The 22,582-nt window shown below is 37.0% G+C and overlaps 1 protein-coding gene across 4 annotated transcripts in view; it reads left to right on the top strand.

The window, feature by feature from the left end:
* Nucleotides 1-22,010, top strand: part of mroh1 (maestro heat-like repeat family member 1) — a 33,868-nt gene extending 11,858 nt beyond the window's left edge. Inside the window, exons 15-43 of one of the 4 annotated variants that reach the window (XM_057339893.1) lie at nucleotides 1,641-1,785; nucleotides 2,352-2,395; nucleotides 3,443-3,584; nucleotides 4,121-4,173; nucleotides 4,367-4,474; nucleotides 5,023-5,142; nucleotides 5,466-5,588; nucleotides 6,259-6,405; nucleotides 7,394-7,420; nucleotides 8,145-8,267; nucleotides 9,166-9,245; nucleotides 9,390-9,528; nucleotides 9,845-9,940; nucleotides 10,024-10,128; nucleotides 11,362-11,497; nucleotides 12,179-12,291; nucleotides 12,424-12,576; nucleotides 13,131-13,285; nucleotides 13,371-13,536; nucleotides 14,072-14,277; nucleotides 15,501-15,638; nucleotides 16,450-16,564; nucleotides 16,937-17,083; nucleotides 17,458-17,646; nucleotides 17,788-17,937; nucleotides 18,270-18,404; nucleotides 18,576-18,678; nucleotides 19,093-19,158; nucleotides 19,421-22,010. In XM_057339893.1, coding sequence (XP_057195876.1) covers nucleotides 1,641-1,785; nucleotides 2,352-2,395; nucleotides 3,443-3,584; nucleotides 4,121-4,173; nucleotides 4,367-4,474; nucleotides 5,023-5,142; nucleotides 5,466-5,588; nucleotides 6,259-6,405; nucleotides 7,394-7,420; nucleotides 8,145-8,267; nucleotides 9,166-9,245; nucleotides 9,390-9,528; nucleotides 9,845-9,940; nucleotides 10,024-10,128; nucleotides 11,362-11,497; nucleotides 12,179-12,291; nucleotides 12,424-12,576; nucleotides 13,131-13,285; nucleotides 13,371-13,536; nucleotides 14,072-14,277; nucleotides 15,501-15,638; nucleotides 16,450-16,564; nucleotides 16,937-17,083; nucleotides 17,458-17,646; nucleotides 17,788-17,937; nucleotides 18,270-18,404; nucleotides 18,576-18,678; nucleotides 19,093-19,158; nucleotides 19,421-19,497 — 3,501 coding nt within the window. In that variant the 3' untranslated portion in view covers nucleotides 19,498-22,010. Of the gene's footprint in view, nucleotides 1-1,640; nucleotides 1,786-2,351; nucleotides 2,396-3,442; nucleotides 3,585-4,120; nucleotides 4,174-4,366; nucleotides 4,475-5,022; nucleotides 5,143-5,465; nucleotides 5,589-6,258; nucleotides 6,406-7,393; nucleotides 7,421-8,144; nucleotides 8,268-9,165; nucleotides 9,246-9,389; nucleotides 9,529-9,844; nucleotides 9,941-10,023; nucleotides 10,129-11,361; nucleotides 11,498-12,178; nucleotides 12,292-12,423; nucleotides 12,577-13,130; nucleotides 13,286-13,370; nucleotides 13,537-14,071; nucleotides 14,278-15,500; nucleotides 15,639-16,449; nucleotides 16,565-16,936; nucleotides 17,084-17,457; nucleotides 17,703-17,787; nucleotides 17,938-18,269; nucleotides 18,405-18,553; nucleotides 18,679-19,092; nucleotides 19,161-19,420 lie in introns of those variants that run through there. The other 3 variants (XM_057339894.1, XM_057339896.1, XM_057339897.1) reach the window with 3 other exon arrangements.
* Nucleotides 22,011-22,582: the final 572 nt, after the last annotated feature.

Here is a 22,582-nt window from a genome sequence, read left to right as displayed (position 1 = left end):
TATCTTCTTTTGTGTTGCAATAAAAGAATATTTATTTGTAGGTGAACTGTCCCTTTAAGCACAATATAACCACACTTTGTCTGTAGGTACTTTTACACAAAAGCACCTGCCAAATCCATGATGAAATTTAACACACAACCATAAAAATACAGCTTTTGATCCTATCACAATTCACCATGCTGGACATGTCACTCAGGCTTGTCACAGCTTTGCCACCACTACAAGGTATCTTAACTTTACAGCAAAATCTGTTATACTGCGAGAGATGGGCTTTAGAGTCATATAACACCATCTACACAGCCAAAGTCAGCAGTCCCATCTCTGCCCCATAGCTTGTAAGAGAGAGTATCTAGAGAGACATTAGATCGTTCTTTCCTCTGGGCTTCCCAACATCAACAGCAGGCAGTTGACATGGATCTCTCCTCAGACAGACAGAGGAAGACAATTTATGTGCCGATGAGACCGTCTCCGTTCTCCTCCAAACATTTGAATAATAACCAGGAAAGTGTCAAAAGAGAGTTACATCTAGACAAACTTATTTTTAGATTTTTTTGTGTGGTCTTGTTTTGGTGATGTTGGTTTATTTGAGTAGGCTGTGGGTCACATGTTCATTTTGTTTTTTGCATGATGTTGTTCATTTTCATAGTAAATTGCCTGTTGTTCATAGGGCTGTCACGATTATTAAATAATCGTCTCATCGCGATGGTTTCAGATCATCACAATTATTGCACATCTCTATAGATGACACTAGGGGGAGCTGTAGTGCATCTGCATATTTTATTGTTTATTTTGTTACTAAAGCATGGTAATACTTGTAAAATGTACCACCACAACACATTCACTTAAAAAAAAAACTAAATCATATACAAATTACCTGCATCACAATTTAATATTATTTAAGCAAATCTCAGTGTGAAAACCAGTCTACCAAAATTTCATTAACACACAAGTAAAATTTTATTGTAGTCTTGCAAGTGAGAAAAAAACAGACTAGAAGCTTTTCTATGACTGATAGTATTTTAATGGTGGCTTCAATTCACACCTGATCAATTTACTTCATTTACAAGTATTTGGTGGTTGTATTATTGACAGGCAAAAGCCTAAACCTTAAATATATGATGACCCAATTTTTTTCTGATGTATTTCCAAGAAAAAAAACATAGTCTTGTATTCAGAACAATATGGTCGTTTCAATCGCTGAATCAAAAATGAATGAGAATTAAATGTCAAAGCTCAAAAACAGACAATTAATCGTCATAATCGTCAAAGCCCTAAAACAGACAATTAATCGTCATAATCGCAATGATTTATTAGACAATTAATCGTCATAATCGCAATGATTTATTAGACAATTAATCGTCAGTCAAATTTCATAATCATAACGGCCCTAGTTGTTCGTCGTTTTGGTTTAAATTTACAGTAGATTGAATTCAAAAATTGTGCACATTTCAAAGATTAAACAGCTGACACATCTTACCCCACTCTCCCTTGTACAGTATAATCTCCAAAGAAAGCGCTACGAGGTTCATACACTGTATACAACATTTTCTCAATGCTTTCTGATCTCTCGCATCTCTTTGATTTGCCGTTTGTACTCTTTGTGCTTTCACAAAGCGTTGTGTTTGTTTTTCTTCGTGTAGGTTCTGTGGCCGATGCTGCTTTGCTACCTCACCCCAAACCAGTATGCCGATGCCACAACCCCCCTTTGCAAGAGTTTAATCCTGCTGGCCAATAAAAAACGAGCGGGACAGGAACCCAGCTTCATCATTGACTTCGACGCACGAGGTGTGGACACACACACACACACACACACACACACACACAGAGGGATGATCATGATGTCATTGACGAGTCCAGTCACAGACTCTCCGTCATTGTAGACGAGCGTTTCCACCTTCTGACCCCGAGACCCTGGAATCACGTCGTCTTGTCTCCTCGGCACTGCGGCAAAGCTAGCAGCCGCCATTAAACGTTTTTTCCAGCGTTGGCTCGAAACTCAATTTCACTCACAGACGTTTTGTTTTCATTGCGGGTTGTTTGCTCAGCCAGTATCTGGTTCTAATTAGTCAAATGAAAAGTGGTATTTATCAACTGAATTAAGTTTGCGGGGCAGAGGGTAATTGTTTCTTACGCTGACAATGATTAAATTAAACTCCAGTAGGACAAATAAGTCCCGGGCTCAGTGATTATTTATTCCTTATATTATTTATTCCAGTGATTAGCATATTCCTATGCTTTTGGATCATGTGCTGTACTAATGGGTTACCCTGCTCTGCCCCCTCTCTCTCTCTATCTCTCTCTCTCTCTCTCTCTCTCTCTCTTTCTCTTTCTCTTTCTCTCTCTCTCTCCAGCGTCCAGCCTTCCCTCACAGTACATTCTGATGATAAGACTCATGGTGAGAGTTGATTTGTACTGAACAAAGGAACCTGTAAACATGTTTTTTTAATATTAGTTCACAGTAGTTTAACACATGATATGGCTAAACATTGAATTGATTCCCAGCTAACAAAGTTCATTTGGAAGCTTTTTTACGAGTACGAGTACATGAGCTTAGTTTCGGGCATCGGTATCGGTGCATCCCTAGTCTCTTTATTAGATTACAACCAGAATACAGCAAAACTGTGAAAAGAAACAGTTTTTCTAGGATAAACTGGCATAATAAACTTCTGATTCTAATCTAATGACTTTAGGAAAGTCTCACTATAAAAGAGTTCAAGTGCTAAGATCAAACTAAATACTGACTTTTGCCTCAATAAGTCATTTTGTTCCGATTTTTCTGATATTTTTAAGTTGTGTACATACAAGCAAGCCAAAAATTATTCATACACCGGATATATATTTTTATAGATATATTTTTTACTAGTGGGTGCAGGTCAGGACACTGTAGTTCATTTATGTAAGCGAGGATAGATCAATAATAAATTAAACTATGACATACCCAAAAATTCTTCATACAGTGGACTCACCAGTAACATTGATAAAAAAATAAAACAACATTCTTAAGTGTTTTTGCTTTAATTGCTAAGGCGACCTTTTTACACCACAGACTAATGAAATGAAGTATTATCTAATTGTTGACATTAATTTAACAGCTGACGGTTGACAACTATTCAGCCTAATTAGTTACATACCTTTCTATCACAATTATCTGACATTATCAAGATACATTTGTTCTGACACAGTTTTACTGTGTCTGAGTTCTTGTGATATTTTGTTACAATCTTCTAAACTGTAGCCAATAAATGGTAAATAGCGAATTCGTGGTGTCTAAATACATTAAGGTTTATTCAGACACCATGTATTTCCTGTATTTTCTGTTTTGTATCTTAATAAAGAGAACAAAATAATGGATGTCATTATGCCAAAACAACAAAGTTGGTTGTGGCCTGAGACTTCTGCGCATACTGTAGATTCTTTGTAACAGTTGTGGCGTGTTTCTCAGGTTAACGCCGCATTCCCGTTTCGATGTCGTGGGCACGGCGCTCCCTCCCTGAGTCTGCTTAATGCAATCGGTCCTAACATTCACCCGAAAGCTGAAGCGCTGTGGGGAGACCAGATTCCTAAGCTGCTCAATTACCTTGAAGGTCTGTTACAACGTTCCCAACTGTGTATGGTTTAATTTCTATTCATTTAGAAAAAAAGTTATCTTAAAACAATGCATTCGGTTATCCGTTCAAGTTCAGATTTATCATTCATCATTTATTCATTCATAAAGAGCCCAACAAAGATGTTGTCTGAACTGAGTTCTATCGTAATAAACTATAAGGGCTTAAAGTTTTTCCTGCGAGCGTCTCTTTAGCAGTTCTTGTTTCTAGTTTAGAAGTTTAGAAGTTCTTCATTTATCTGCCAGGTTGAGGTTTCAGATAAGCTCAAGTTTTCTCTGAAACCACACCCACCTTTCTTTGGAGATTTCTCAAGTCTACCAGATGTTTCCAAATTGCAGCCAAAATCATATTCTAGTTTATGAAATCTTGTTTTGTATTCTATACTTTTCCAATTTAGTAACATGGTGTAGTTTTAAACAGTTATATTGGATATCTCATTACCCGTTTGCAAGTGTGTGGTGCATAAAATGATCTCTGAATGAGTCTTGTGTACTTTTCCTCTGTTTTCTTACCAGAGTCTATAAAAGAATCATTGGACCAAAAGAATTGGGAGGAGAGTTTACTTCAGGTCAGTATGCATGTGTGCGCGCATGCAGCTTTAAATTTCGAGGGAAGAGATCACGGTTTGGTCAAGGAGTCTTTAAGAATAAAGTGAATGTGAACATTTTCACCATTAGAAATTAGGACGAGGCAAGATGTGTTATCAAAGTTGTTAACGGGGATTAACCAGCCGTTGCTTTGTGATTGTGATTGTGATGAAGCTCCTGTCTAAAACTCTGGCAGTCATTGATGACAGCAGGTGGACCAATCAGCTCGCAGTGGAGACCACACGATACCTCCCGACTTATAACAACTCACTGGAGGAGAAGGTCCGTTTGTCTGATTGTGTCCCTTCATGTAATGTTTTCCTCTCTTTATGTTATTATTATTATCTTTACAATATTATTTTGTTGTTATTGTTTATATAAGTGGGTTGGTATTTATAACAGCATTTTTAAAGGTCCAGTGTGTCATTTTTTGGAGAATCTATAAATGCAATATAATGTTCATAACTATGTCTTCAGAGGTGTATAAAGACCTTACACAATGAAGCCTTATGTTTTTATGACCTTTGAATGAGGTCTACATACACCTTACATGGAATTCGCCATGTTGTTTCTACAGTAGCCCTAAATGGACAAACTGTTCTACAGAGCGCGTTTCGTAAATACGTTATTTCCTTCGGCAAAGAAGCTAAAACGTGACGACATCTTAGTCCTGTGTCAGGCAACGTAGTGCTTCGAGGGGCGGAGTGATCCGTTGGTTGCCATTCACAAGCTCACCGCTAGATGGCGCAGAAGTTTTTCACTGGACCTTTAAATCTTTGGAGTCGACAGGATGGAGAATCAGATTCATCCTGTGAACCTCTTGTGTTCAGAGTTTTTTGTATAGGTGTGTTGGCGTGATTCTTCAGCAGTGCTGTAATAAAGAGTTGGTCAGGAAACAGCTACAAGAAATCCTGATCAGCGCTCGGCACAATGATGCGGTTGAAAGAACGGTACGTTTGTCTTACGACAAGCATGTGTTTTAATTAAATAAACACATAGTTGATTTATTGGTAGCTGTCTTAACAACTGCTTGACTATAAGTAAGGTCTTTATAATAAGGATATTTACACCCCTAAAAACTTACGATCTGATAATGAAAAAGTAAACAAAGTGTTAAAAAAACATGTATTTTTACTTGGATCTTTAATGTTAGATTTAATCGTAGACTGGTATTTTAATGTTGCGTACTGTTTGGAAATGAGAAGCTTCAGCAGTCATTTAAAAGCCTCTAATTGACAATGATGGCAGTAACAGAGGGTAATTGGTTTTACAGGGTGTTGCCATGGCAATCGGTCTGTGCGCCAGCAGCCATCTTGAAGGCACTCTTGAAAAACTGGAGGAGTTTGGGAGATCTGATGCTTTCAGGAAAGCTTCAGGCATATTTGGTCTTCTCAAAGTAGGTCGAGTTTGGTTGTGCTCTCACAGAGCAGATCCAAAATGTCTATTTTTGCTTTCCTGTAGCTCAACTCATACATTAACAATCCTTTGGCAGATGCTTTTGTCAGGAGCAACTTAAAGTGTGTTAAAGGGACAGTTCATCCAAAAATAAACATTTTGTCGAGCTGTTACGAATCTATATGAAATTCTTTGTTCTGATGAACACAGAGAAAGATATTTGGATACCAAACAGTTCTTGGCCACCATTGACTGTCATAGTAGGAAAAAAGATAATGGTAGTCCAAAGTGCCCCAGAACTGTTTGCTGTCCTACATCAGAACAGAACAAAGATGTTTATAAAGCAAATTTCCTACTATGGTAGTCAACGGTGGCCAAGATCTGTTTGGTTGCAAGCATTCTTCCAAATATCTTTCCGCGTGGTGTTCATCAGAACAAAGACATTTATACAGATTTGGAACAACTCGAGGGTGAGTAATTGAAGACGGTGAACTGTTCCTTCAAACATATGTCGTTCGTTTTAAAGGATTCGAGTCCATTACATTATTTAAAATACTGTAGGTTGCTTTAAAAATGTAAGCAAAATAAGATATTGTGACTCCAGTTACCAATTTTATATCGTATTTTATATTCAGTTTGTTTGTATGTGCCTTTTGCTGCTTGTTTTCCAGGATAAAAATGATGTTGATGTGGAGAAAATGAAAAGCACACTGATTTTATGTTATGGATATGTAGCATTACACGCACCAGAAGATCAGCTCCTCACTCGCATTGATTGTGACATTCTCCATAACATCTCCAAGCACTTCAACACGAAGGTAAACCCGTGAGGCTGTGTTCAGCTAGAACTTTCTTGACATTGATCAGAAAAGTTTAAAGCTATTCGAATGTTTGCCAGTGTTATGCCAGGCAGGGAGATTTGATCAGAGAGGTGGTTCTTTTTGTGGTTGTAAAACTACAGCCATAAAACTGTTCTGGTTATAGCCTGGTTTGGAAGAAATCAAACGGGGTTGTTTTTAAAGAAATTACATTTATGTAAAAGGGAAACATGTTTTGTGGTCCCAATTTTTGCTAGGCTGTTAATCTGTGAGACTGGAAACATGTTTTGATTATGTCACTACTCAAAGAAATAATAGCATTGTTTATTTGGGGGAGTAATGATGGGGGTATTGGCATTTTTAGGCCTTTGTAATTCTGTTGTGTTCGGTGTTCTGTTAACTGATAATTGTTAATTGATAATTTCAGATCGAATACATTAATCATTTCTTTGGTTTGTGATGAGATCGAAACGTGGCTGGAATGTGTACCTTGCTAAATAAGTCCTCTGAATGTCCTGGCGCATTGTGGATCAGAAGTCAGCGGTTTTTTGACAGTTATTTGATCCGTTGCCAAGGATCATTAACTTTCTGCATATGCTGATTCATATTTTGTATTCATATCAGAATACAATATTGCTGTTTCAAAGTTATTTCATTCTGCGTCAAAATGTTGTGCTAGGCCTAAAGCAGACTTCTTACATCAGTGTTCTTCTGACCATGTACATGTTCCAGTAATCCAATTCTCTGTTCGAACATTATATCACATAGCATCTGGTAATTTATTGGTAATGTTACAACTTCTCATATCAGAAAATTGCCAGTACTGTTTTACTGGCATTTTTGAAAAGGTTGTGCTCCCATGTGATGTAATTTACCAGTACAGATTGTATGTGTGAAAAAAGGCTAATGTTTGTGATTATTGTTTATTATAATGATAACCTTTTATGTTTGTGAATTAAACTGGACCATTACTTTTATTGTTGTGCAGGTTCTGGGAATTAAAGTAGAGACCAAGGTACCGTGAAGGGAAGCCGCCATAAGGACCTTCTCTGACCTTTAAACTTTACCTCACTTCTTTCTCTTGCAATCCGAACCTTATTGTATAATCCTTTGATCTTCTCAGAAAACCATATAAAACTCTTAAGGCCAATCTGTCCCTGTGATAATGAGACTTGATCATAATACTGCTCTCAGTAAGTTTATGTACTGTGTACAACTGAGTCAATGTGCAGAGCAATTTTATATTATACAGGTATGTAGGACAACGAACTTATTTGGTTCATTTTATAAAGACTGGCTCGTGAGAAGGTCAAAGAGTGCTCACTAACCTGATCAGTTTTGTCTTACTAAAGCGGCACGGTCTAATTCTTATATTCTTGGTTTCCTGGCTTTTCTGGATTTTAGGAGGCTTGACTCATCAATTCCGATTTACCCCAGCAGGTTCCTTCAACCTGCTTTTCACTGATTCACAATGACGTGGTTGTGGGTTGTGATTTTATAGTCTCTCTTAAAGCACAATGTTTACGGTATTGTGTTAATGTTAAGATGTTTAACACACAAATGATTTTGTAATAAGCATGTTGGGTAGGAAAGCAAATCCTGGTCAGATTGTAATGCTGACCGAGGTAGGCTTGCTTATACTGGGGGTTGCTGTGTTTGGTTTGATTTGCTTGTGGTGTGTGACATTAGCGTCACGGTTTAATTGTGTGTTAATTGTTTGTTTTGTTGCCACTTCCTAGGATCTGACTATGAAGCTCAGTCTCATTCACAGCGTTGGACTCATTGCTAAAGCCATAAGCACTTCTGTCCGAAAACAGGGCTTCCAGTTCTCCCGCAAACAGGAGCTGATGGGTGTTATGATGGTAGGAAGTTTGATTTGAAGGTCGTTGATGTTTTACATGTTATACTTTATACTCCCTTACGAAAATTGACCATGGTTTTACTACAGTTAAAACCAAAAAAACCATGGTAACTGTAGTAAAACAATGGTTATCACAAAATAACCATGTTTTTGTAAAACCATAGTAAACGTTGGTAACTCTAGTAAAACCATGGTTTTGCCCTAAGTAATCATTGCACCAAAAAAACATGGTTACTACACTTGTACCACAAAAAACCATGGTTAATTTTCGTAAGGGATGCTCTTGCTTGTAGTTTACTCTTTCTTAATTTTTAGTAGTATGTAGTTTTTAGTAGCCAAAATTCCGGTGTCTGTTTTTTCCAAATAAATAATAAATAATCATACTTGAGTCAAATAAAATGAATGTGAGCTGAATTTCATGTCTTTCTTTTGCGACGCAAATGCGGTAAATGTATTTTTACGTGGTTAAAACCTCTGATGGCAAATTGAAAATCTGGATTTAAAATTGTGATGCAAAGTTTAGGGTATGAAAACATGAATGGAAATAAATGCGAAGTAATATGAAGAAGAAATCAATTCTGGGTCACTGATGAATTCAACTAATGTGTGACGTTGTTCATGTTAACTCATTTGTACAAAAGGTCAGATTTCTTTGCTTCATTGAAGCGCATAAGATGTTCTGTGAAACATTTTCACGTCGTGCTGGGATAACATGGATCGTCAGGTTTTGGAGAAACCTGTATAAAATTTGAGTCAAAGGAAAAAATAGCTATTCTTAATTTTTGATTACAAGGAACATTATGCAAAACAGTTTTCGCTGCTGATCTCAGACTTATGGACCGCACTGTTCCATTTAGACTTGCATTGAATCAACATTTCTGTCTCGTGTTTTACTGCAGGATTTCATCAAAGCCGAACCAGCTGATGTCATGCGGACTTCTGTTCGCTATCTAGTTTTGACCACATGTGCCAACCTCATGTATCCTGTCTGTTATTTTATCTCATGACTCATTCATGGAAATACATTTCACAATAACACTTGCATGAAAACGTATCAGGTTTGTTATTTAGTGAAGTGATTCAACAGAACAGTCTTTTGAATAAACTTAACCTAAACCCTCAGAAATTTAGACCCTCCTTTGACAGAAAATGAAAACTTGGACTTGTTAAAAACGTGTTTGAAAGGTGTTTATGGGCTTCCTACTGCAGACACGCCAGATAAAGCTAAAGATGAAGAAGCCCTGGATCCACAACAGAAAGAGGTCAGTAAAAACGTGTGTTCACATCCATGCAGATGTCTTTGTTATACAGTAGTAGCTTTTAAGATGGAGTGTCATTTCATTTCTGTGCCACACTAGTTACTCCGTTGGATTAGTCGGGAATGATTTTATCGAGGCACACTGTTAACACTTTGCAGAAAAATCCATTTCAAAATCGATCTTCTGCATGTTAACCTGCTATAGGAGAACATTTTCAAATTGCATACTTGTAATGTTTAAGTGATGACATTTTTTATAGAGACTCATCCACATTTAAGATCTCAAACATTTAGGCTGTGTGACATTCTGTTTCTCTCAGGTCTTGTATACAGACACCTTTAACGCTCTTCATGAATTGCTGAGAAATGTGTTACATAGAGATATGAGTCCCGATGGTCTTCAGTTTGTGTTGAAGGTAAAGAAGAAACTTTGATGTTACTGGTCTTTAAGAGTCTCTTTATCTGAAATCTATTCATCCGGTGCTTTTACATCTTCAAGCATGTAGAGAGCTGGTTGAGCTCGGGGCAGGACCATGAGCGGGAGAGGGCAGTAAAGACCACCGCGGAGTTACTCAAGTTTTACTTGGACAATCTCAATGTGAAGGTAAAGAACCTTGTTTTTTCACTTTAGTCAATTAGACATAGTGATTTATTAATAAGAACATAATTGTATCTGTAATGTTAAGTTTCAGACACAAAAATACTGGAAGAACTGGCATAACATCAGTTTTGGCAATCAAAGGAAATGTTTTTTCAACACTGTAAATGTATAGTAGAACAAGATAAATGGTGTATGTCTAATTTACAGTAACTGTGTCATTAATTGTAATAAAAAAATTGATTCAAAATGAGATAACTCTGCGCAATAATCTGTGCATTCCAATTAATATCAATCAAACTGCAGTTGGTTTGTTTTGATTAAAGCCATGATAACTAAAAAAACACAGCTAACTAACACAGTAAAACACAATAAAAACATGATAACATAATAAAAAACATGATTTTAGAATTTTTTTTAAAAACGGAGTTATCTCATTTTGGAAGCAAACTCTTCATATATACTAGTGCTGTTAACGCGTTCTTAAACCTGCTGCTGTCACTCTTGTCATTAATGTTAATCAAAGAACAAACGAAAATAGGAAATCAATGTGTTTTGTAGCTTTAATTCTGTATTTAATTTAGAATTTGGCATTAAAGACTGTAAAGTGTTTGAGAATTCAATTACATTTCTGCATATTTCCTACCTGTTAGACATGAGAGCTCTCAGGTATACTGTACTTCAATGTTAAATGGCTAGAATTAATGTTAAAATAATGAAAAAAAATCAGTTGCAGTACTTCCATCAGAATGTTGCCTTTCATTCATAAAATGATGTTGTTTCTACATTAATTTGTAGATTAAATGTGAAATGATTCGAATGTAAAAGTAAAATATGAATGTTATGTGTGATTAATCAGATTATTTTTAATCGATTGACAGCACTAATACATTTGATAAAATCGCATGGTCTTCTAAAATGCCGTCTGAGGTAATATAGTCCCAGTAATAGTCTTTGAATGGCTCTGTTAAGGACTTTGACAAATCTCTCGCTTCCTTTAATGTCCTCTGGGTGTTTGATAACTGTGGATACAAACATTTACTTTAAACACCTATTAGTTTGATTCCGCCCAAGCTGAAACTTTAAGTGGGATCATTTGTTTTCTTTTTCCTAAAAACCTCTTTGGTTTCCTTCAGGCATTGACTAATGATACGTGTGCTTGAAAAAGTATGTGGGTAAAATCTTATTAGACCTCATTCTCACTGTTGATTTTCTCTCTCTCTCCCACTCTGTCACTAGAATTTAGTCACGTTCCATAATTTGGGCGCTCTTTTGGGACGTTTGGCCCCAAGGTGCACGGACCCAAATCCTGAAGTGCGGCGGGCAGCCATAGACTGTGTCTATAGTCTACTGTACATTCAGCTGCGTTATGAAGGTACTGTCCTTTACAACCCTGTACAAAGTACAACCCTTTTTATCTCTCCCAGGTGGGCTTTATGTTGTTTTTTATACAGTATATACATTCCATATTGAAAAGTGCAAAGAGTGCACATGATTCCTGTACTGTGAGGCTCTACTACAGAAAGTTGCATATTTACAGCGTTGTTATGCATAAATGTGGAGATGCACCAATACTAAACGAAGAGTTTATTTCCAAAATGACATTACTCCGTTTAAAAAAAAATCATGTTTTGTTTTATTGTGCATTCCAATTAATATCAGTTAAAACTGCAGTTGGTTTGTTTTGATTTAAGCCATAATAACTCAATAAATACAGCTAACTAACACGATTAAAAACAAGATAACATAATAAAAAACATTAGTTTTGAAAAACTTTAAAAACTGAGTTTTTTTTCTCCACCGGTATCAATAGCCGATTATTCAGAGTGATATCTGCTGATACCGATACTGAAGATTTAATTCATATTTCGTAACATTCTGAATGTTATTAATTCCTATATCGACTAATAATATCGAAAATTAGTGATGCTTACCATTTTCCGATAGTGTGAAAAATTGCTTTTATCGGCCGATACCGATTATTGGCCGATATATCGGTGCATTTCTACGTAAATGCAATGATTAGATGCTGTTTCTTTTTCTCTGCTTCTAACAGGCTTCTCATTGGACTACAAGGACGATTCAGTCGAGAACTTGTTAGATATCCGTGAGAAACTAAACAATCCTGACCATTCCGTTTTGTACAAAACATGCTCTGAGCTGACCAAGGTAAAATGTACTGTAGTAATGTTCTCCTAAGAACTGAATGCACCTTATGCTTTGAAGAAACTAAAAGATTATAAAACGTCAAATGGCTGGTTGTACCGATCTTACATGTCTCTCGTGTATCTCATGTGTTAGATCATCGGTAAGCGTCTGCCGCAGCAGCAGTTGAGCACCCTGCTGTTCATGCTGTTCGATGGCTTGGTGGATTCTCAGTCCAACTGCTCCAGAGCTTCCAGCGTGATCCTCAACACCCTGCTGAAGAACAGAGGTGCTGGACTGCAGGATCTGGTACTTTACACCTTATCAGGTTATGGGGAATAAAAAATGATCGCATGTTGTTAGATGAAGAGATTTACATGCACCAATAACACGGTGATGATGATTAAAGGGATACTTCACCCATGAAAATTCTGTCACATTTACTCACCTTCGAGTTGTTCCAAACCTGTATAAATTTCCAAACAGATCTCGACACCCATTGACTACCATAGTAGGAAAAATGACAATGGTAGTCAAAAGTGTTCCAGACTGCTACATTCTTCAAAATGTCGTCTTTTGCGTTCAACACAACGAAGAAATGATTAAGTCATTTTTCCTACTATGGTAGTCAATGGGGGTCGAGATCTGTTTGGTTACAAGCATTCTTCCAAATATCTTTCTCTGTGTTCATCAGAACAAAGAAATGTATACACATTTGGAACAACTCGAAGGTGAGTAAATGATGACAGGTTTTGGGTGAATTATCCCTTTAACAGATTCTATGTCCTTTTTTAGATTAAATAAAAGCATCTGCAAAATACATAAATATCGTTTTTTTCTTAATTCTGTGCTTTTTTTGTCAGGTGCCAGAGATGTTAGAGGTGTTACACAATCGGCTTCAGGTGATCACTGAGGAGCAGGTGAAGGTGGCCGTCGGTCAGTCTATCCTCATCCTCGCCACACAGCATCTGCAAACTCTTGTAAACACGCTTGTCGCCTACCCACTGCCTTACGACAGGTGATTATGTGCATGCCGCTCATGGATTCTCTTGCACTTCATTACGACATGTTTTTTACTTATATTCATGTGTGCGTCTGTCCAGTTGGTGTTGTGAGATGTGGGTGGCTCTTGGAGCAGACAGCACTTTGGCCCTGCAAATCATGGAGATAATTGTTGAGAAGCTGAACGTTATGGTACCCTATGTGGACAAGAAGGAGTCCATGCTAAGGCCCGGCTTGACCAAAGTTGCCACAAGTCACCCGCTGGCTGTGAGTCTGAATACGTTTGTATTAGTCGTGGTTCAATAAAATGCATCCTAACTTGTTTTAATGCATTGGGTTTAGAGAATCGCGTCATTGTGCTGTCAAAATCAAAAAAGGAATTAGATCACGATTGATGTTTATGTTAAACAGCGACGTGTTTATTATTCAGGACCAATGAGATTTCACTATAGGCAAGACTCCCTGTCACGATGCACCAAAAATAGAAAGCAAGTGTTTGCCACGATATCTTGACACTGTTGAGAGTCACAGCTGGTAAGAACAAAAGCTCATTAGCATGTTGGAGATGTGATTTATCACCGCGGATGCTTCATCGCGTCATGCAAAAGCAAACCACCGTGCCAAAGTCCTAAATTAACAGCCACCAGGATCCAACGACAAATTTTAAAAAAGGACGGTTACTACAACATTGTTTTTAGGAATTGGGACATTATTTCAATCACACTGTAAGAACTTTTGTATTTTAGTTAGCAATTCTGTATTTTACTCGCTTGTTTTTTATGTGTGTGTATTTTGATAACAGATGACATGTGCTCTGCGTGAGATGATGCTGAATGGTCAGTCAGCAGACGCGGTGGCCGCTTTCTTTCCAAAGCTCTTCAGCGTTCTGCTGGTGCGTCTGGCATCCAGCGTGGGAGTTCAGCTGCCCAAAGACCTCAACAGCAACAGCATCATCTCCGACCGCAAAACCACCAGCAAAAACCACATGGCTAACTTTGATGTTGGCGGGTGAGTGCCAGTGTAATGTCATACCGATTCAAATTGCAATTTTGTAACATTATCTTTGTTTTAAGGTTCCACTGCATTCCATCATTTTATGACTTAAAACTCATCAAAATAGCACATGTAAAAAAATGGTGTGATCGTTATTTCTTTATGCCTTAAAGTTGCTTGAATGTAACTCTACATTCTCTTGCTTCATTTAGTATACGCAGATTCATGAATACGCAAATTAGTCCCGTCTCCATTCAATCTCGTGAGCTCGGACCATTGATCATAGGGACATAGATGCCTCATTCGACGTGTTGCAGAAGCAGAGCTGAAACAGCAGCGATCTTTTCAGTGCCGAGTCTTTGCGCTATCCTTGCATGTCTATGGCTTAAATCTGTTCACGTGATTGGTTACAGAGTTATGACATCGTAAAACGAGGCCGTTTCGAACTTTGGTAAATGGAGAAAATACTCTGCAATGGTTTAAAATGATATATTTGCACATGGTTTATCTTAAAGCACATTACAACACCACATAGACCTATAAACAACATCAAAAAAAAAACTTGATTTTCAATACAGGGGGACTTTAAGAGAGTAACTGTGTATAAATTATTTGTGAAGCAAAGACAAAAGATTGGAAGCTGAAATCAGCCGAACACATTGACAAATAGTGTTTTCAAGCATCAGTTTTCTTTTTTTAATGTAAGCCTCTCCGAGTCAATATTTACCAACTGGAAATCATTTTCAGGGGCGTTTTTTTTTAACGAGAGCACATTTTTTCTAACCTTTTAACAAAACAGTGTTGTCCGTTCATGTTGAATACGGAAGCAGCTGTAAATAATGCATGAGGTCGGCTAGAATACATTTGAAATAATTGGACAGACACGTTTTAGATTACAGTTTTCTGATGTCTGTGCGTTGCAAGGTCGCATGAGTGTAGTTAATGTTGTATTTTCAGTCATTTTCAAACAAATCCAAAGTCATCCTAAAGTCGTCCTGGTTGAGAAACACTGATAGATGATTGATAACAATACTGAAATACACACTTTCAATGACATTTCGCCATTAGTCTCTCGGCATTCTGATAACAGATCTGCTGCCCACAAATAGTGTCTCAAATCCATCTATTTTGGTTTGGATGCTGAATTAGTAGAGAACTGCACATGTAGACAGGGAGACAGCTCGGGTTTTGGAATGGAGCTAATAAGACATCTGTGTTTTCTTCTCCGTGGCGTTCAGAGTGGCGGTAGAGGCCCTGCGGATCCTGTTGGCTCGAGCTCAGCTGGACGCTGTCATGAAACCATTAGATCAGGAGGGAGCCTGGGACAAAATGAAGGACCCACAGCAGCACACGACAGGTGTCACGCTGCTCTCCAGGTACACGCACCTGTCCTCACATAACTCCACTCAGACAAACCAAACATCTTTCATTGTGTTAGTATTCACGGCTATGATGGGAGACGGAGAAAAGTGTTCCTTGTTGGGTTTGACAGTAGAATTGTCCTTGAAGAGACATGAAGTGTGTAATTACAATATGTTGAGAGTAGAGGTCATACTTAACTAAGGGGGGTTCTCCAATTATTCGGCCAATAGTTTTGAAAATGTATGAAAACTTTCCACAACATTTGCAGGAATGAATGACCACAGGAAAAAGATTTTAAACAATACAATGAAATAAACAAACATCCGGTGTGTTTGTGGAAACTATCAAGCTATAAAAGAAATGGACAATTAAACCACATTTAAAATCGCTCCTTCGCAATGCTATATAAAGCATTACGATTAATCAAACGATTAATCGCGATTAATCGCATCCAGAATAAAAGTTTGTGTTTATATAATATACTGTATTTCTGTGTACTGTGGATATTAATTTTGTATTTATAAACACATGCACATACATGTATAAATATTCAGGAAATATCTATTTATTTATAAAATGATGTGTTTATTTATATTTACCAGTAATTTAAAGTATTTATAAGTTATTGTTTATTTTTATATTTTTCTTTTTCTATATGCATGTATTTGAATGTGCTTTTAAATACAAAATGATTATGTACTGTACACAGACAAATATTATGTAAACACAAACGTTTATTTTGGATGTGATTAATCGTGATTAATCGTTCGACAGCCCTAACATAAAGTGCATGTTTTGATGGTTCTTGTTTGTTCTATGTATCAGAGCAATGGCAAAGCATGCTGGTCCACGACTTCCTGCCATTGTGGAGAGTCTCTGTCCTTCTCTCAATAATATCTATGAGTGCCAGAGGATAACAGTCACAGCTTTCTTCTCCGAGGTACGACACAAGTCTTACGCAAGCTTGTAGTCCTCTTTCTTCCTTTCTTTCTCTGCTTTATTTTTAACGTGGACTTTAGGTGTTCATGTTAGCTAGTGTTGTGGATGACAGAAGATGTGAAAAGTTATGGTTTGAAACATTGACATTTTGTGTACCTGGGTGTGGATTGTTGAGCTGACAAAACAAAATGCATGCCTTTGCAGTTTTTTTTTACATGTTCTCATGTTCCAGTTTTATTTTGTCAAAATATTTTTTTGTGTCTCTGTTTAAACAAAAAGGAGCAAGCAACAATTACAAACAATTTTTGTAAGATGGCCACATTTAATGCAATTAAAAGCAATATGAGGTCTGTTAAATGTGGATTTCTCTCAGCTGTTGAATCACCACGTTGCGACGGAACTGATGATTTTGGACATGTTAATGAACAACATGATGGAGAGAATAACCGACCCGTGCAGTACTGTCCGTATGCTGGCGGTCCGCGGCCTGGGGAACATCGCTGTGGGTTCACCCGAGAAGGTACAGACATTCTCGCTTGACTTTATCAAAATCATACATTTCTCTATAAAGAAAGAACGTCTCGGTTTTCTGGTTTATTCGTTTCTTGCCATGTGCAACAAGTTTTCTGATGCGCTGAATTATTTCCCCCTGACATCCATTCAGATGTAACCTAGCAACTGCTGCTTAAAAGTTTGCCAATGTTGTTTGCCTAAAGGAGAAACTCAAAGACTTTCCAATTCTCTTATTCTGCTCGGTTATTATTCTGTTCTCCATATTTTTATGCCTCCTCTCAAATAAGGCAAATAAGGATGTACGTCATTACTTACAAAAGCAGTCCTTTATGTAATTATACGTTGTTATGCAATGATCTCTCTGCTTTTGTTTGTTCTCAGGTGAATAAATATGCGAAGGAGCTTTTAGCAGCCATGAGTTCAGGTATGGAGGAGAATGACGATCCAGGAAAACAAATCACACTGGAGGCCATGTCGGGCATGTCCAAGATACTGCTTTACCTGGACCCGAAGAATGTCCACCTGCTTGTGGTTTACATCTTCATGAAAATCAAACCGTTTTTGGAGAATGTGAGCGTGAAGACACTGAATTATGAAGATGTTGTCGTTGCGCTATTGTGATCTCGGTTTGGTTACTGATGAAACTTTTTTCTGTTATTGTTGTTGCCGGTTTGTCATGTGACTTATGTGTGCTTATCTGTGTTCTGTCAGGAGAACGATGAGATCCGATGTGCTTCCATCGTGCTCCTGGGGAACCTGTCGAAGTTCGGCATGGGTGAGCCTGTCTTTAAGGACCAGATCCACAATGTTCTGGTCAGCCTGCTGATGCACCTCAGTGATCCAAACCCTCAAGTGGTGAAGGTTAGTGTTTATTCTACACACTCCTACAGAGATCGCTTGTGTGTTACTTACTCCCATGTTCATTTTGAACCTTGGCTGTACATATAAAAAGACAATGAACCAACATTCTATAAACTGCTGCTTAAGTTAGTTGCGAAAGTGATGCAAAAAGCGTATCATTGTTACGGGTCTCTTGTTTCGTTTGTTTTTAATAATCCTCTCATTTTGTTATTGTGTTCCCATTACATTCCTATCTAATCTTGTGCAATATGAGAATATTTACTGCTGAAATAAGAAAGATAAAGTGTGCTTGTTTTTGCACGTGCGGGTGTGCGTCCCTCTTTTTCCCTCAGGCCTGTAAGTATGCCATGCGCGTGTGCGCTCCGGTCGTGGGTTCAGAACAGATCTCCACCATGTTCCTGAATCATCTCCATGAGGACAAGGGTCTGCATTATGGAGAGTTCATCAATGACCTTACCAAATACCTGGTACGGCAGGAGTCAAAGCTTTATTATAATAACTGCACAGTCGTTCAGTACAACTCCGCATCAGTTCATCAAATACCATTATTTTAAGAGTTTATTCTTTTATACATGTATTGTTTTCTTTTTACTGTCTTCAAATGGAATTAAAAAAGTATGAGATGCGTTTTCCTAAAGATCCAGGATTTTCCGGGCATGCTGAACTTTTACCACATCACAGTGATTCAGTTCTTCAAGAGTAACTGGTCAGAGATCAGAGCAAGTGCTGCCATGTTCATCGGTAACCATGCTTTCTTAGTTTGATGTTTTGTTTTTATATTAATAATCGGGCTCGATTAATCACGAATAATTGATTCCAAAATAAATGTTTGCATATTTCTATGTATATATAAATGCACACACATACATATGTGCATATATAACAAATATTTTCATGAATATATATAAAATAAAATGATTTATGTATAACTATAAATTACACATATGTGTATGTTTGTGTATTTATTTATACATTTACACAACACAAACATTTATTTTGGAATTGATTAATCACGATTAATAATAAGAAAATTGGTTGCTAAATTCTTTAGATTGGTTACTACTGCATGCATGCCAAAAATCCTTTAAAATACACGCTCTGTTTATTTACTATTTAACCGGTAGCATGTTTTAACAGTGTTTTGTGAATTTGTAGGGTTTTTGCTTGGGAACCTTCCGGAGGAGCACTTCTCTCACATGAATATGGGATCAGTGACTAAGGGTGGGTACAGTGAAATCTGCAGCCTAGTGATATCTCAGAATTTGTTATTGTCCAAAAATTGCTGTTTTAAAGTAGCTTTGTTCTAACATTATAATAGAGATTTTGTCTGGTGAGATGTATTGGTGGTCTGTATGTTTTATTTTATCAAAAGATGCTCTTGTTTGCAGTCAGCTAACGTATATTTAACAAAGCAGTCAGTTTTATTTGATTAATGGACAAACTGAACTCTTTCTCCCTCTTTGTCTCTGTGTCTCTTTCTCAGGTCTGGTGATGTTACTGCAGGATCCAGACCCCCTGGTACGAGTTAAAGCCGCTGAGGCCATGGGTCATTTCCACTGATGTCATTTCCGTTCTACAATCACCAGATTAGTCTTTGAATTTGAATGTTGTAGCATTTGATTATGGAGATACACTTGAGTTATTGTTCTATAATAAACCTTTAAAGGTTGTTATTGTCGACCAAAGACTGTGCATTAGTTCTGTAAGAATTCTGTAAGAAAAGAGAATAACAACAGTAGAATACACATGTTGAACTTATAGCACTTTTAAGTAATGTCAGATATGTGGTGTGTGGTTTGTACCGTGGTTTATTTTACTAGCGTCGGGTTTAAATGCATTGTAGTACACTACGTAGCAAAATAATTATGTCAGATAAACCTAAAAATCTTGTATTATTTTTCTGCATTGATTTTGGTGGGGAAAATCTGGATTTGAACATGGTAAAGTGTGTTAAATGAATCTTGCTGTTGGTTATAGAATCATAAAACAGTTATTTAGCCAATCGTTTTGAAACAAGCACACTCGGGTGTAGTTTTGCAGTGACCACACGTCTATGAAGTACAAACCTGGCAGCGCTTTGAATAAAAAAGAGATTTAGGGAATAATCCTGTACATACTTGATAGTGCTGATATTACAAGCTTGCTTTGCTATTCGTGTAGCGTGCATATCAACACTTTAATTCGTTTCAAATGTGTGGTATGAATCAATATACTTTAAACTAAAACCGACACTGTTAGGATCGCGAAGGTTTAGATTTTAATCCTATAAAGATGCTTTAAGGAGGCAGTTGAGTCATATTGACCATCATAAACTTTAAGCCTAATAGGGAAGTGTATTAGCATAAGCCCTAAGTCACATACTGTAACTGAAACCTTGTGTTGTCCCTGTTGTCTAAGATCAAAAATGAGATTTAAAAAAGCAGTAGTGCTCTTTGCTGATGCAATATTCAATTATATTTCATGCACTACAGCTGACAGTGAATAAAAGCGTGCTTTCTTATGGTCCTAGATGAAGATTATAAATCAAATAGTGCCAAAAAAGATCTGAATGTTGATAAACGATACAACAACGGTACTGATCATGCATCTACATTCGGTATACAGACTATCGTAAACAGTCTTTCTGTTCCATAAGAAATGTAATTTACTTTGCTTTTTTTCTTTTCCCTGTACAATCTTTCCCAATTCTCTAATTCGCTCTGAATTAAGTAGATTTTTCTTACAGGTATTTTTCTTGTTCATAACGAACACACATTTGATTTTTTTTTCTTAATATTCTTATTAAATGCATGTACTTGCAATTGGTACTGAAAACATAAGTAACAAATTCATTTTTTTGTAGTGCTGTACATTAAACGGTACAATTTATTGTCCAGTACAGCTGTTTAAATAGCCTTTATTATAGTTTATAGTCTTGATTCATTACATGAATCTTGGCATCAATTAATTATTTAACAAATTGTTTGTGTTTTGGTGTGATTTTCAACCCCATAATGGCCAACCATAGTTTGTTCCATTTTGTACTAATCAGTATCTACAACAGTGTGGGTTAAAAAAATATTAAATGTAAATATGTAGTATTATATATATATATATATATATATATATAATGTATAAATGGTCTGTTTTGTTCAACATTATGAATTTATTTTGGCACATTGAGGTAGAAGCTCTGGTTGTAGAGATAGAGAAACACTCAAATTTGTTTTTTTCTCAGGGTGTTGAATATGTATAAGCACAAGTCAATTGGAAAGCACTTACTATAGACATAGACCTTTGATGTAATGGAAATGCTTTATCCAGAGTTTAGCAGTTAGAGGTGGTTATTCCATTCATTCAGAAACCCTGAGCTGTAACGACATTGGATTTCATTTCTGGCGAACAGTCGGAGTGACTGAGAGATTGTTTTTCCATCTTGGATGAATTCCTGAGCAACCAAGCTGCCACAGCAGGTTTCGCAGGTCTGCTGTCGAGCATGCTGTTACATTTACATCTTCCCATTGGTTTGTTGATTTGTTGATCTTTTAATATGTCTGTTGTTTGCTTTTGTTTTCTATCATGCAATAGAGCTGATGTTCAGATAATGGAGTTGAGAATATGTACGACTGAATCATTAAAGTTATTATGACATGACAAATGGAACCGTCATGTTGATTTAATCGGAAATAATGCTGGAAAAAAGAAATTTTGCCACGAACACAGTAATGATAATGAGAAATTGCAAATCATGCAATCCTGCTTTGTGCTTCTCTCACATCCAGCTTGTTGTTTGCTTGCTTTTATTAGTGATACAACTGTACACTTAAGTACTCAAAAATCAAAGTAGACAGTAATTCTAAGACATCAAACCTTACCAGTTGTTTATACTTTGTAGCATCCATCCTAAAATTCATAGTATTGCTGCTTTGGTTTTTGAAGTTTTTTTCACATTTGTTTTAAACCGAGCAAAAAACGTGGACCTCAGGGACTATGTTTTGGATATAAAAGGTCTACAGTAAATGTCAACGACTATAAGTATAATCTAATAAGTATCCAATGAAACATTCCAATCAGATAAGATTAAATCACCTTTGACCTGAAATATGCCGTGTTATCATCTTTACTTCTTTGTTCCCCTCAGTGATGCTGTAAGTGTCAGGACTGAATGATAAGCACCGTACTTCTCAAGCTATTAAATCCAAGCCAATCGTCCCTTTTAACCATCTTCTTGCATGTCAATACCATCTCTTCTCCTGTGGGTTTGTTTAAGACTCAATGTGCTGTTGGTTTTCTAGAGAACGGCCAATGAGGTCATATGGAGATTTGGGTTATTTCAATCTCTGTTGACCCTCTTTACATAATGACATTGAAGATAAAGCAATCACTGCATTAATGCAGCTGTGAAGATTTGATGTGAAGCTGTGTGCGTTATATATGCAGCGAGGAGACGAGTCTGTGGTTATGCTTCGAATTTATCAGCTTGACATTTGGTCATCATGGAAATGCGATTACATAACTGCATTTGCAATGTGTGCGGTATGAGATATGAGGGAATCATCTCTCCAACCTGCCATTCACACAGAAACGTTAGTTGAGTTCAACAGGTTTGAACTGAGAAAGATCATGCAAATTCTAATGGTTTCCATTGCAAACACATTATGAACCA

Source organism: Triplophysa rosa, linkage group LG8 (assembly GCF_024868665.1).
Source record: "Triplophysa rosa linkage group LG8, Trosa_1v2, whole genome shotgun sequence".
Taxonomy (NCBI): domain Eukaryota; kingdom Metazoa; phylum Chordata; class Actinopteri; order Cypriniformes; family Nemacheilidae; genus Triplophysa; species Triplophysa rosa.
This window is presented reverse-complemented; position numbering and strand designations above follow the sequence as displayed.